At 42.6% G+C, this 12,851-nt stretch overlaps 1 protein-coding gene across 1 annotated transcript in view; it reads left to right on the top strand.

Annotated features, from left to right (window-relative positions):
* LHX6 (LIM homeobox 6) overlaps positions 1-12,851 on the top strand; it is a 165,477-nt gene that overhangs the window by 58,252 nt on the left and 94,374 nt on the right. The window contains exon 3 of the mRNA XM_040322763.1: positions 9,185-9,306. Within this exon, the coding sequence (XP_040178697.1) occupies positions 9,185-9,306 (122 nt within the window). The remainder of the gene's footprint in view (positions 1-9,184; positions 9,307-12,851) is intronic.

Genomic DNA, 12,851 nt, shown 5'->3' on the forward strand with positions numbered 1-12,851 from the left:
CGGACTTCTGTACGATGGTGTGTACAACCATCGTACAGAAGCCCTCTGGCAGACATGTATGGTGAAAACGGTCCGACGGACCGCTTTCACCATACATGTTTGGTCGTGAGTACCCGGCCTTACATATCTTTAATACCACCCAACTATATATATAATATATCACTGAGTTCACATACATTGTTTCATCTGTTTATTTTCTAAAGACTTAGTAAAAGGGGTGGAGTAACAGCCCCTGAAACGCTTTGGCCCCATAAACAGTCTGCCATTGGAATAATCTTATATTTGGACTTGGATATCACGTTGTTGCGCTTCAATCCTAGATTCATTCACCTCTTGCGTGTCTAAAAGAGGACTTACCGTAATTTTTTAAAGATTTCCTCTCACTTCCTGTTGCATCTCCAGTACAGCAAGTGAAGGGAAAATTCTCCAACGAGTTTTAAACCCATCTCTAATTCATCCAAAACTAAAAGGAAACAGTTGGGGTTATACTTATACTTCAAATATGTCACAAATATGTCACTTATAAATATGAAAGTACAGCTAAATATACAGTTGGGGTGTCAAATGGACGAGGGAAAAGAGACACGACCTTCAACCCCTTCATGAAATACTGTTGTATCTCAGACAATATTTTTGGAGAAGTTTATTTTCTTGTGCTGGAAATAACTTGGCAAATATAGTTGTTCTATCTTTATTTTAAATTGATAGAATGTCGTCTACATTTTTAGTAATACGACGTGTTAAGGTTATAGCATACAAAGACATTTTACACAATTGTGCTCTACAACCTCATGGGAAAGACCCTTTTCTTTTCCAATATGAAACCACAAATCCAGCTCCATAAAGATATTGCTTGACCAGTTTGGTGTAGAGGAACTTGAGTGGCCTTCACAGGAGCCCTGACCTCCACCTTACTGAACATCTTGGGGATCAGGTCTTTCGCATCCAATATCAGTACCTGACCTCCACCCTACTGAATATATTTGGGATCAGGTTTTCTCATCTAACATCAGTGCCTGACTTCAACGCCACGGAACACCTTTGGGATTAGATCTTCTCATCTAACATCAGTACGTGACCTCAACCCTACTAAAGGCCTTTGGGATCAGATTTTCTCATTTAACATAAGTACTTGACCTCAACCTTACTGAATGCCTTTGGGATCAGATCTTCTCATTCAACACCAGTAGCTGGTCTCAACCTTACTGAACGCCTTTGGGATCAGATCTTCTCATCCAACATTAGTACCTGACCTCAACCCCACTGAACACCTTTGGGATTAGATCTTCTCATCTAACATTAGTACCTGACCTCAACCCTACTGAACGCCTTTGGGATCAGTTTTTCTCATTTAACATAAGTACTTCACTTCAACCCTAATGAATGCATTTGGGATTAGATCTTCTCAGCCAACATCAGTACCTGATCTCAACCCCACTGAAGGCCTTTGGGATCAAATATTCTCATCTAACATCAGTACCTGACATCAACCCTACTGAACATCTTTGGGATCAGGTCTTCCCATCCAACATTAGTACCTGACCTCAACCCTACTGAACACCTTTGGGATCAGGTCTTCTCATCCAACATCAGTACCTGATCTCAACCCCACTGATGGCCTTTGGGATCAAGTCTTCTCATCTAACATCAGTACCTGACATCAACCCTACTGAACATCTTTGGGATCAGGTCTTCCCATCCAACATTAGTACCTGACCTCAACCCTACTGAACACCTTTGGGATCAGGTCTTCTCATCCAACATCAGTACCTGATCTCAACCCCACTGATGGCCTTTGGGATCAAGTCTTCTCATCTAACATTAGTACCTGACATCAACCCTACTGAACATCTTTGGGATCAGGTCTTCTCATCCAACATTAGTACCTGACCTCAACCCTACTGAACGCCTTTGGGATCAGATCTTCTCATCTAACATAAGTACTTGACCTCAACCCTAATGAATGCCTTTGGGATCAGATCTTCTCATCCAACAACAATACCTGACCTCAAACTTACTGAAAGCCTTTGGGATCAGGTCTTCTCATTTAATATCGGTACCTGACCTCAACCCTACTGAACATCTTTGGAAGCAGGTCCTCTCATTCAACACCAGTACCTGACCTCAACCCTACTGAATATCTTTGGGATGAATTGGAATGCCAATTGTGAATTAGGTCTTTTAATTAAACATCAGTGTCTGACCTCAAAAATATTTTTTGGGCTGAATCAGCACAACTTCCCACAGACACAAGCCTATATCTTGTGGAAAGACTTCCCAGATACATGAAGCATGTCAAAGCCACCATGAGGGGGCAACTTCATATTAATGGTCAACATTTTTTAAATGGATGTCTAATAAGTTCATATAGGTTAGATTTCTCTTTCTCAACCTTTTCAACAAAGAAGAACCCTTGAAATAACGTTCTGGTTTCAGGGAACCCATGTTAAAAATTACCCAATCTTCAACTCATGTGATGGTCAGTGGAAAGAAGGCTCCTTACGCTTGTGTTAATTGGGTATAATTTCCCCCTTACAGAAATCTAAAAAGATCAATGGTGTCAGAGGAAACTTATCTGAAGGGCGGAAATTGCTCATTGTTCAAGGAACTCCTAGAAACCTCTTGAGGAACTCTTGGGTGCCATGGAGCCCTGGTTGAGAAAGAAACCCTTTGTTATATGGTCAGGTGTATACCATGGTCATAAAGTGTATAATAGAACGAAGGATAATTATTCCACCTTTTTCTACAAAATTGAAGACAGAATAGAGATAAAACAGACAGAACAACCTTTTTTTTATCGTTATAACATTACACAGGATTTATATTGAGCAAAAAAACTTGGGAAGCGCTTTACAAAACAAAGAGAGACAAGAAACTTACAACACAATTCAATACGAGAGGATAAGGAGGCCCTACTTGTGAGTGTTTACAGTCTAGAAGGGAGGGGAAAGTTATACAGAAAGTAGTAAGTGTGACAGACAACTTAGCGGAGACGGTTACATTTTAGTTGTTAGGTGGAGACAGCATAGCCTTGCCAGTATAGATGAATTTTCAGGGATCTCCAAAAGTTGGACAGAGTAGGAGATAGCTGGACAGATTTGGAAAAGGAGTCTGGAGAATGGGAGATGCTCTGAAAAAGTCCTGAAGGTGAGCATGGGGGGAGGTGATGAGCGAGCCAAAAAGAAGGAAGTCTTGGAAGGAGCAAATAGTTAGGTTCAGGTAATATGCTGAGACATGGTTGGTTAACAAGGAGGTCTTGGAATGAGCAAAGTGGACAGTTTGGCTGATATGTTGCGATGAGGTTGGTGAACCGGAGGTCTTGGGAGGAGCAGAGAGGGTGGTTTGAGTGATATTTTATGGTGTGGTTAGAGAGCAGGAAGTCTTGGGTGGAATGGAGAGAATGGTTTGGGTGATAGGTTGAGACAAGGTTGGTAAGTACGTAGTCTTGGGAGGAGTAAAGAGGATAGTTTGGATTATATTTTGAGAAGAGCTTGGTGCGCAGGAAGTCTTAGGAGGAGCAGAGAAGATAGTTTGGATGATATGTGGAGAAAAGGCTGGTGAGGTTGGAGAGCAGGAAGTCTTGGGAGGAACGGAGAGAATGGTTTGGGTGATATGTTGAGACAAGGTTGGTAAATACGTAGTCTTGAGAGGAGCAGAGAGGATGGTTTGGATGATATTTTGAGAAGAGGTTGGAGAGCAGAAAGTCTTGGAAGGAGCAGAGTATAGTTTGGGTGATATGTTGAGACAAGGCTGATGAGTAGGTAGTCTTGGGTGAAGTGGAGATGATGGTTTTGGTGATAGGTAAAGTTGAGGTTGACAAGAAGGAGGCCTTGGGAGGAGTGGAGAAGATGGTTTGTATAGTATTTTGAGACAAGGTTGGTAAGCAGGAAGTCTTGGGAGGAACGGAGAGGATGTTATGGGTGATATGGTTGGTAAGCAGGACGTCTTAGGAGGAGTGGAGAGGATGGTTTGGGCGATATTTTGAGATAGGGTTGGTAAGCAGGATGTCTTGAAAGGAGCAGAGAGGATGGTTTGGGTAATATGTTGAGACAAGGTTGGTAAGTACGTAGTCTTGGGAGGAGTTTTGGGTGATATGTTGAGACGAGGCTGATGAGTAGGTAGGACTTGGGCGAAGTGGAGATGATGGTTTGGGTGATAGTTAAAGTTGAGGTTGACAAGGAGGAGGCCTTGGGAGGAGTGGAGAAGATGGTTTGTATACTATTTTGAGACATGGTTGGTAAGCAGAAAGTCTTGGGAGGAACGGAGAGGATGGTTTGGGTGATATGGTTGGTAAGCAGGACGTCTTAGGTGGAGTGGAGAGGACGGTTTGGATGATATTTTAAGTAGACGTTGGTGAGCAGGACATCTTGGGAGGATGGTTTGCGTGATATGGTTGGCAAGCAGGAGGTCTTGGAAGGAGTGGAGAGGATAGGTTGGATGATATTTTGAGACAAGTTTGGTGAGCAGGAGGTCTTGGAAGGAGAGGAGAGGACGGTTTGGATGATATTTTGAGTAGACGTTGGTGAGCAGGACATCTTGGGAGGATGGTTTGCGTGATATGGTTGGCAAGCAAGAGGTCTTGGAAGGAGTGGAGAGGATGGTTTTGGCGATATTTTGAGATAGGGTTGGTAAGCAGGATGTCTTGAAAGGAGCAGAGAGGATGGTTTGGGTGATATGTTGAGACAAGGTTGGTAAGTACGTAGTCTTGGGAGGAGTTTTGGGTGATATGTTGAGACGAGGCTGATGAGTAGGTAGGACTTGGGCGGAGTGGAGATGATGGTTTGGGTGATAGTTAAAGTTGAGGTTGACAAAGAGGAGGCCTTGGGAGGAGTGGAGAAGATGGTTTGTATACTATTTTGAGACAAGGTTGGTAAGCAGAAAGTCTTGGGAGGAACGGAGAGGATGGTTTGGGTGATATGGTTGGTAAGCAGGACGTCTTAGGTGGAGTGGAGAGGACGGTTTGGATGATATTTTGAGTAGACGTTGGTGAGCAGGACATCTTGGGAGGATGGTTTGCGTGATATGGTTGGCAAGCAGGAGGTCTTGGAAGGAGTGGAGAGGATGGTTTGGATGATATTTTGAGTAGACGTTGGTGAGTAGGACATCTTGGGAGGAGCAGAGAGGATGGTTTGGGTGACATGGTTGGCAAGCAGGAGGTCATAGGAGGAGTGGAGAGGATAAGTTGGATGATATTTTGAGACAAGTTTGGTGAGCAGGAGGTCTTTGAAGGAGTGGAGAGGACGGTTTGGATGATGTTTTGAGTAGACGTTGGTGAGCAGGACATATTGGGAGGATGGTTTGCGTGACATGTTGAGATAGGGTTGGTGACATAGCTCTGCGCAAAGTAGTGGATTTAGAATTTTTATTTGATTCTATCCTGTCCCAGATTCCAGAGGTGGGGACATAAAGTTTTCTTTAAATTTCACTCCTATGGCTCAGTTGCCTCTCCACTGTAGAACAAAAGCCCCTTCCTCCGAAGCAGATCCATTTCTAACATACATCATCTGAGAAAAAAAACAGAATTCCCTCCTGACATAAAATGGCAAAGCTCGACATTCTTCAAGTGCTCCAATTATGGCCAAATCCTTGTATAAACTTCATTCTGAAAACATGTCAAACCCACTCTTGAAGGTTTACGTTACACGACCAACAACAGATTCCTTATAGTGAGTGATAGAATTGTAGCGCCGAGAACCCTTTTCCCTTTTGTTGCAGGTGGAACCTGCTTTCATCTGCGTTCGTTTCAAAGGATGACCCCCGGAGCACGGCCGCGGGAAGGAAATATCCCATGGCAATTTGTTGTATTAACACTGAGAGTATTGACATAGGACATATTTATAACAAATACTTATATGATTTGACAGATTTGGGGTTTCAGTGTAAATAAACGCGTTTTGTCACGTCCTTCCAATGGAGCTCAACTTTTGCCGACTCCAGAATGACCTTTGTATGAACCGATAGAAGGAATAGAATATATATGCTTTACGAAAGCTTAAAGGGTAACTCCACTTTCATGAAATATATATATATATTAAATCATAATAAAAAATAATAATATATATATTAAATATTATTTAAAAAATAATATATATTATATACAATCGCTACACAAGTCATATTGTAATTTAATCAATATTACCCTTCCATTTCAATCTACAGCTGCTGGTATTTTTTGGGTAATTTTCAAAGCAACTATGGCAACCTGAAGGCACTCTGATTTTAGGTGTCCTCTGCAATAGGAATTTCAGTTTTGGTGAGATACTCCCCAAGGAATGCATACCCTACAATATTCCTCATTAGAACACTGAGAGTTCACCATCAGATTATAATGAACCAGATCCTCCCATTTAGAATCAGTATGGATCAAAATACAACTCAGATTTTAGGCATCCTCTGCAATTGGAATTTTAGTTTTGGTGAGATACTCCCCAAGGGTTGAACACTTCCCAAGGGATGCATACCCTACATCAGGGGTACTGAATTAAAATTCACAGGGGTCCGGTCGGAAACATTTTCTTCCAACGGAGGTCCGAATGTCATATTGGTGCTATGACTCCACATGATATCCTCCGCTTCACAGCGCCCCCCCCCCCCCCCACACACACACCACCACCACACACCTTTACTAGACACACACACATCACACTTTGTGCTTTTTTTCTTTCAACTTTATTGAAATCTCAAAGTACATTCACAGACTGACCCCCCCCCCCCATCACACAGACTGACCCCCCCCCCCCCGTCACACAGACTAACCCCCCATCACACAGACTGACCCACCCATCACACAGACCCCTCATTACAGACTGACCCCCCAATCAAAGTCCTCTCTCGATATTAAACCCCTGTCCTTTACAGCACATCACTCCCCCTCTCCCCACAGAACCCTACCTCATTCACACAGCAGGACATGAAGCGTGGCCGCTCTGGACAACGGGCGGGACTTTTCATGTTAAAAGTGAGTGATTTATTGCTGGAACCGCCCTGTTGCCTATCAACCAATCACCCACTCCGTAACTTAAAATGTCCCGCCCTTTGTCCAGAGCAGCCGCGCTTCATGTCTTGTGTGAATCAGATAGGCAGTGTGGGGAGGGGGGCAGTGCTGAGATATTAGAAAAGTTCCGTGCCTGCTATGCTATGTATATAGCGGCGGCGGCAGGCAAGCGGGCGAGCGAGCTGGCAACAGGGAGAGGACACAAAACTACTTGGCGAGGCTGCGGTCCAGGCAGAATGGCCACGGGGGCCGGAACCGGACCGCGGTCTGCCATTTAGTGACCCCTGCCCTACATGTTTCCCAATTAGAACACGTAGAGTTCACCATCAGATTATAATGAACCAGATCCTCCCATTTAGAATCAGTATGGATCAAAATACAAGTCAGATTTTAGGCATCCTCTGCAATAAGAATTTTGGTTTTGGTGAGATACTCCCCAAGGGTTAATTACTTCTAAAGGGATGACGTCCCTGCAGTTTTCCACATTAGAACACTGAGAGTGCACTATCAGATTATAATGAACCAGATCCTTCCATTTAGAATCAGTATGGATCAAGATATGAGTCAGATTTTAGGCATCCTCTGCAATAGGAATTTCATTTTTTTGTGAGATAGTCCCCAAGGGATGCATACCCTACAACTTTCCTCATCAGAACATTGGGAGTGCAGCGGGTGATTATAATTAACCAGATCCTCCCATTTAAAATCAGTCTGCACTAAGATACAAGTCAGATTTTAGGCATCCTCTGCAATAGGAATTTCAGCTTTGGTGAGATACTCCCCAAGAGTTAAATACTTTCTGAAGGGATTCAGACAATGCAACTTTGCTCATCGGCACACAGAGAGCACACTAGATGATTATGATGAACAGGACCTTCCCATTCAGAATCAGCCTGCTCTAAGATACAAGTCACCTTTTAGGCATCTCCTGCAATAGGTATTTTTAGTTTTGGTGATATACTCCCCAAGGGTTAATTACTTCTAAAGGGAAGCCAACCCTGCAGTTTTCCTCATTCGAACACTGAAAGTCCCCCCCTCCCGCTGCCATCCGGTGCTTCTCCGGGTGCTCCCATGCCATCGGGGGCCCGGAGAACGAATCGGCCGGCGCTGGCTGGGAAGTCATCTCTATGACTGTCGGAAGTAAACGAAGCCGCAATCGTGGCTGTCGGCGTGAGATCGGTGAATTTTTTTTCACAATCTCATGCTTGTAAGCCTGAAGGAGAGATGCGGGGTCTTATTGACCGCATCTCTCCATAAAGGGGACCTGTCACAGTGATTCCTATTACAAGGGATGTTTACCAAAAAAAAAAAAAGTGTAAAAATAAAAAAATGAAGTAAAATAAAAATATTTAATAATAGCTTGCTCTCAGAAGCGAACACGCATGCAAGTCCCGCCCACATATGTAAACGCCGTTCAAACCCCACATGTGAGGTATCCTCGCGTGTGTTAGAGCGTGTGCAACAATTCTAGCACTAGACCTCCTCTGTAACTCGAAAATAGTAACCTGCAAAAAAATGTAAAGCGTCGCCTATGGGGATTTTTAAGTACCGAAGTTTATCGCCATTCCACGAGTGTGCGCAATTTTAAAGCGTGACATGTTGGGTATCCATTTACTCGGCGTAACATCATCTTTCACATTATACAAAAAAAAAAAAATTGGGCTAACTTTACTGTTTTGTTATTTTTTAATTCATGAAACCGTTTTTTCCCAAAAAAAAAGCGTTTGAAAAATTATTGCGCAAATACCGTGCGAGAAAAAAAGTTGCAATGACTGCCATTTTATTCCCTAGGGTGTCTGCTAAAAAAAAAAGATGTAATGTTTGGGGGTTCTGAGTAATTTTCTAGCAAAAAAAAAAGATTTTTACATGCCAGAATAGGCCCGGTGGGCAAGTGGTTAATGGCTTGCGGTGGTTTGATTTGTAACTTGTATTGCATTAATGTTTGTTTGTTTGTTTGTTTTTTTCCTTATTTTTAACATTTGATTGTTAATTTGTGCTTTGACTCATTTTTATATATATATATATTTTTTTTTTTTGTGGAAAAAAAACCTCAGTGAATATTGAGGTTAATTTGAGGTTAATTTGGGGTAATTTTTGGATAGTTGGAATGGTTATCTGATAAGGTTGATTGTATCATTGTTTTATTGTTACCTCTTGTTTTATCTTCTTCTTTTTTTTTATCTTTTTTAGGTAAATAACTTAATTTGGCATGTGAGGTGCCTGGAGTGTTCGGTGTGTAGGACTTCTCTGAGACAACATAACAGCTGCTATATCAAAAACAAGGAGATATTCTGTAAAATGGATTATTTCAGGTAAAGCGAGACGATGTTCCAGAGTATACGGCTAGATTACGATTTTTGTATTTTATGATTTTTATCAGATGGTTCGTTATGCATGCAAGAACATTTGTGCTTGAGTGAATTGGTGGTGGATAAGATACACTATATTACCAAAAGTATTGGGACACCTGACTTTACACGCACATGAACTTTAATGGCCTCCCAGTCTTAGTCCGGAGGGTTCAATACTGAGTTGGCCCCGCCCTTTGCAGCTAAAACGGCTTCACCTCTTCTGGGAAGGCCGTCTACAAGGTTTAGGAGTGTGTCTATGGGAATGTTTCACCGTTCTTCCAGAAGAGCATTTGTGAGATCAGGCACTGATGTTGGAAGAAAAGGCCTGGCTCACAGTCTCCACTCTAAGGTGTTCTATCGGGTTGAGTCAAGTCAAGTTCCTCCACCCCAAACTCACTCATCCATGTCTTTATGGACCTTGCTTTGTGCACTGGTGCTCAGTCATGTTGGAACAGGAAGGGGCCGTCCCCAAACTCCTCCCACAAAGTTGGGAGCATGAAATTGTCCAAAATGTCTTGGTATGCTGACGCCATGGACCTTGCACTGGCCCAAATCATTTGGTGGAGGGGGGATTAAGGTGGGGGGTTGTTTTTCAGGGGTTGGGCTTGGCAGTGCCGGCCCAAGACATTGTGCTGCCTGGAACCATGAATGAAATGCTGCCCCCCCCCCCCCCCCAGAAAAAAAATCACGCCAACCAAAAGGCCCCCACATTCATTATTTTATATCATGATAACTAAAGGGGACCCGTCATGGCTCTATACATGTATAAAGGAGTATAAAGAGGACCTGTCATTGCTCTTTACATGTAAAGGAATGTCAAGAGGACCTGTCATGGCTCTATAAATGTATATAGGACTATAAAGAGTACTTGACATGGCTCTATACATGTATAAAGGAGTATAACGAGGGCCTGTCATGGCTCTATAGATGTATATAGAGGACCTGTCATGGCTCTATACATGTATAAAGAAGTATAAAGAGGACCTGTCAGGGCTCTATACATGTATAAAGAAGTATAAAGAGGACCTGTCAGGGCTCTATACATGTATACAGAGGACCTGTCGAGACTCTTTACATGTAAAGGAATATAAAGAGGGCCTGTCATGGCTCTACAAATGTATAAAGGAGTATAAAGAGGGCCTGTCATGGCTCTATAGATGTATAAAGGAGTATAAAGAGGACCTGTCATGGCTCTATACATGTATATAGGAGTATAAAGAGGACCTGTCATGGCTCTATACATGTATATAGGAGTATAAAGAGGGCCTGTCATGGCTCTATAAATGTATAAAGAGGGTCTGTCATGGCTCTATAGATGTATAAAGGAGTATAAAGAGAACCTGCCATGGCTCTATACATGTATATAGAGGACCTGTCGAGACTCTTTACATGTAAAGGAATATAAAGAGGACCTGTCATGGCTCTATACATGTATAAAGGAGTATAACAAGGGCCTGTCATGGCTCTATACATGTATAAAGAGGACCTGTCATGGCTCTATACATGTATAAAGGAGTATAACGAGGACCTGTCATGGCTCTATACATGTATATAGAGGACCTGTCGAGACTCTTTACATGTAAAGGAATATAAAGAGGACCTGTCATGGCTCTATACATGTATAAAGGAGTATAACAAGGGCCTGTCATGGCTCTATACATGTATAAAGAGGACCTGTCATGGCTCTATACATGTATAAAGGAGTATAACGAGGACCTGTCATGGCTCTATACATGTATAAAGGAGTATAACGAGGGCCTGTCATGGCTCTATACATGTATAAAGAGGACCTGTCATGGCTCTATACATGCATATAGGCGTATAAAAGGACCTGCCATGGCTCTATACATGTATCCAGTAGTATAAAGGGACATATGAATTGCCGGCGGCCACAATGTCTTTTGCGCAAACGAATCAATGTACGCTAATTGTGGTTTTTTTTGGTACCAAAAATATGTAGAAGAATACATATTGGCCTAAACTGAAGAAAATAGTTTATTTTTCTAAATTTTGGGGATATTTATTATAGCAAAAAGTTAAAAAATATATATATATTTATAGCACAAAAAATAAAAACCGCAGAGGTGATCAAATATCACCAAAAGAAAGCTCTATTTGTGGGAAAAAAGGACGTCAATTTTATTTGGGTAGCGGAGCTGGCGGAACGGGCTGGCGGGCATCAGTATGCTGCCCCCCTAAAAGTGCTGCCTGGTACCCATGGTACCACCCGGTCCCATCATAGGGCCGGACCTGGTGCTTGGCCCCTTAGTTCCAGTGAAGGGAACTCTTAAGACGTCGGCATACCAAGACATTTTGGACAATTTCATGCTCCCAACTTTGTGGGAGGAGTTTGGGGACGGCCCCTTTCTGATCCAACATGACTGCCCACCAGTGCACAAAGCAAGGTCCATAAAGACGTGGATGAGCGAGTTTGGGGTGGAGGAACTTGACCTCAACCAGACAGAACACCTTTGGGATGAATTAGAGTGGAGACTGCGAGCCAGGCCTTCTCTCAAACATCATTGCCTGACCTCACAAATGCACTTCTGGAAGAGTGATCAAACATTCCCATAGACACCCTCCTAAACCTTGTGGACGGCCTTCCCAGAAGAGTTGAAGCTGTTATAGCTGCAAAGGGCGGGGCCAACTCAATATTCAACCCTACGCACTAAGACTGGGATACCATTAAAGTTCATGTGCGTGTAAAATCAGGCGTCCCAATACTTTTGATAATATAGTGTATATGCTTGTCTATGATTAAAGGGCTCGTTTATATAGTATATAGTATTTAATTGGCGGTTAGGCGTTTGGTGTGTTTGACTTATTTCTATTAGAATGACAAAAACCTTCACCTTAGCCTCATGATTACATTGTGTGCGTCCGACCTTGCAGGAACAGTTTGGTGAAGGTCTAATGAATGCGCTCCTGTGCATAAAGTCAGCTCAATAAAAACAATGTTACCTATATAAACCCTTCGTGACTTATTAAGGCCTAGTAAGCCTTATTAATTAACTCCTTTCTCACCTTATCCCCTGAGTTAATATTTTTTTGACCATTATTATTATTAGATTTATTTTTTATTTTTTTAGCAAAGCATAAAAAAAAACTTTCATTTATAGATACAACCTATTTAAGTCTTTGATTACTTGGTAAGGTCTAGTCAGCCTTAACTCCTTCCTCCCCTTATCCCCTTATCATTTTTCTGATTATTCAGATGGAAACATTGTATCTTTGTCACAAGGTGAGGGGCTGCACTGGGGGGCTGATTGAGAGACAAATAAGCCACTGATGGACGAAACGCGTTAGGGAGCATGGTTCTGGAGGGGAAGATGCTTAAGCTTGGTTGTTACAATTGAAATCAAGTGGCTTTCGTTGTTTGCGCTTCCACCCCATCCTGGTGATGATGGGGGGCAGAATGAGCTCTTGGGGAGCTGCACCCCGGCGGGGAGTGAATCGCCGAGGTGATATGTTGGACCGGCGCTTTGTGTATGTTTTGTTTCAATGAA

Source organism: Rana temporaria, chromosome 9, assembly GCF_905171775.1.
Source record: "Rana temporaria chromosome 9, aRanTem1.1, whole genome shotgun sequence".
Lineage (NCBI taxonomy): Eukaryota > Metazoa > Chordata > Amphibia > Anura > Ranidae > Rana > Rana temporaria.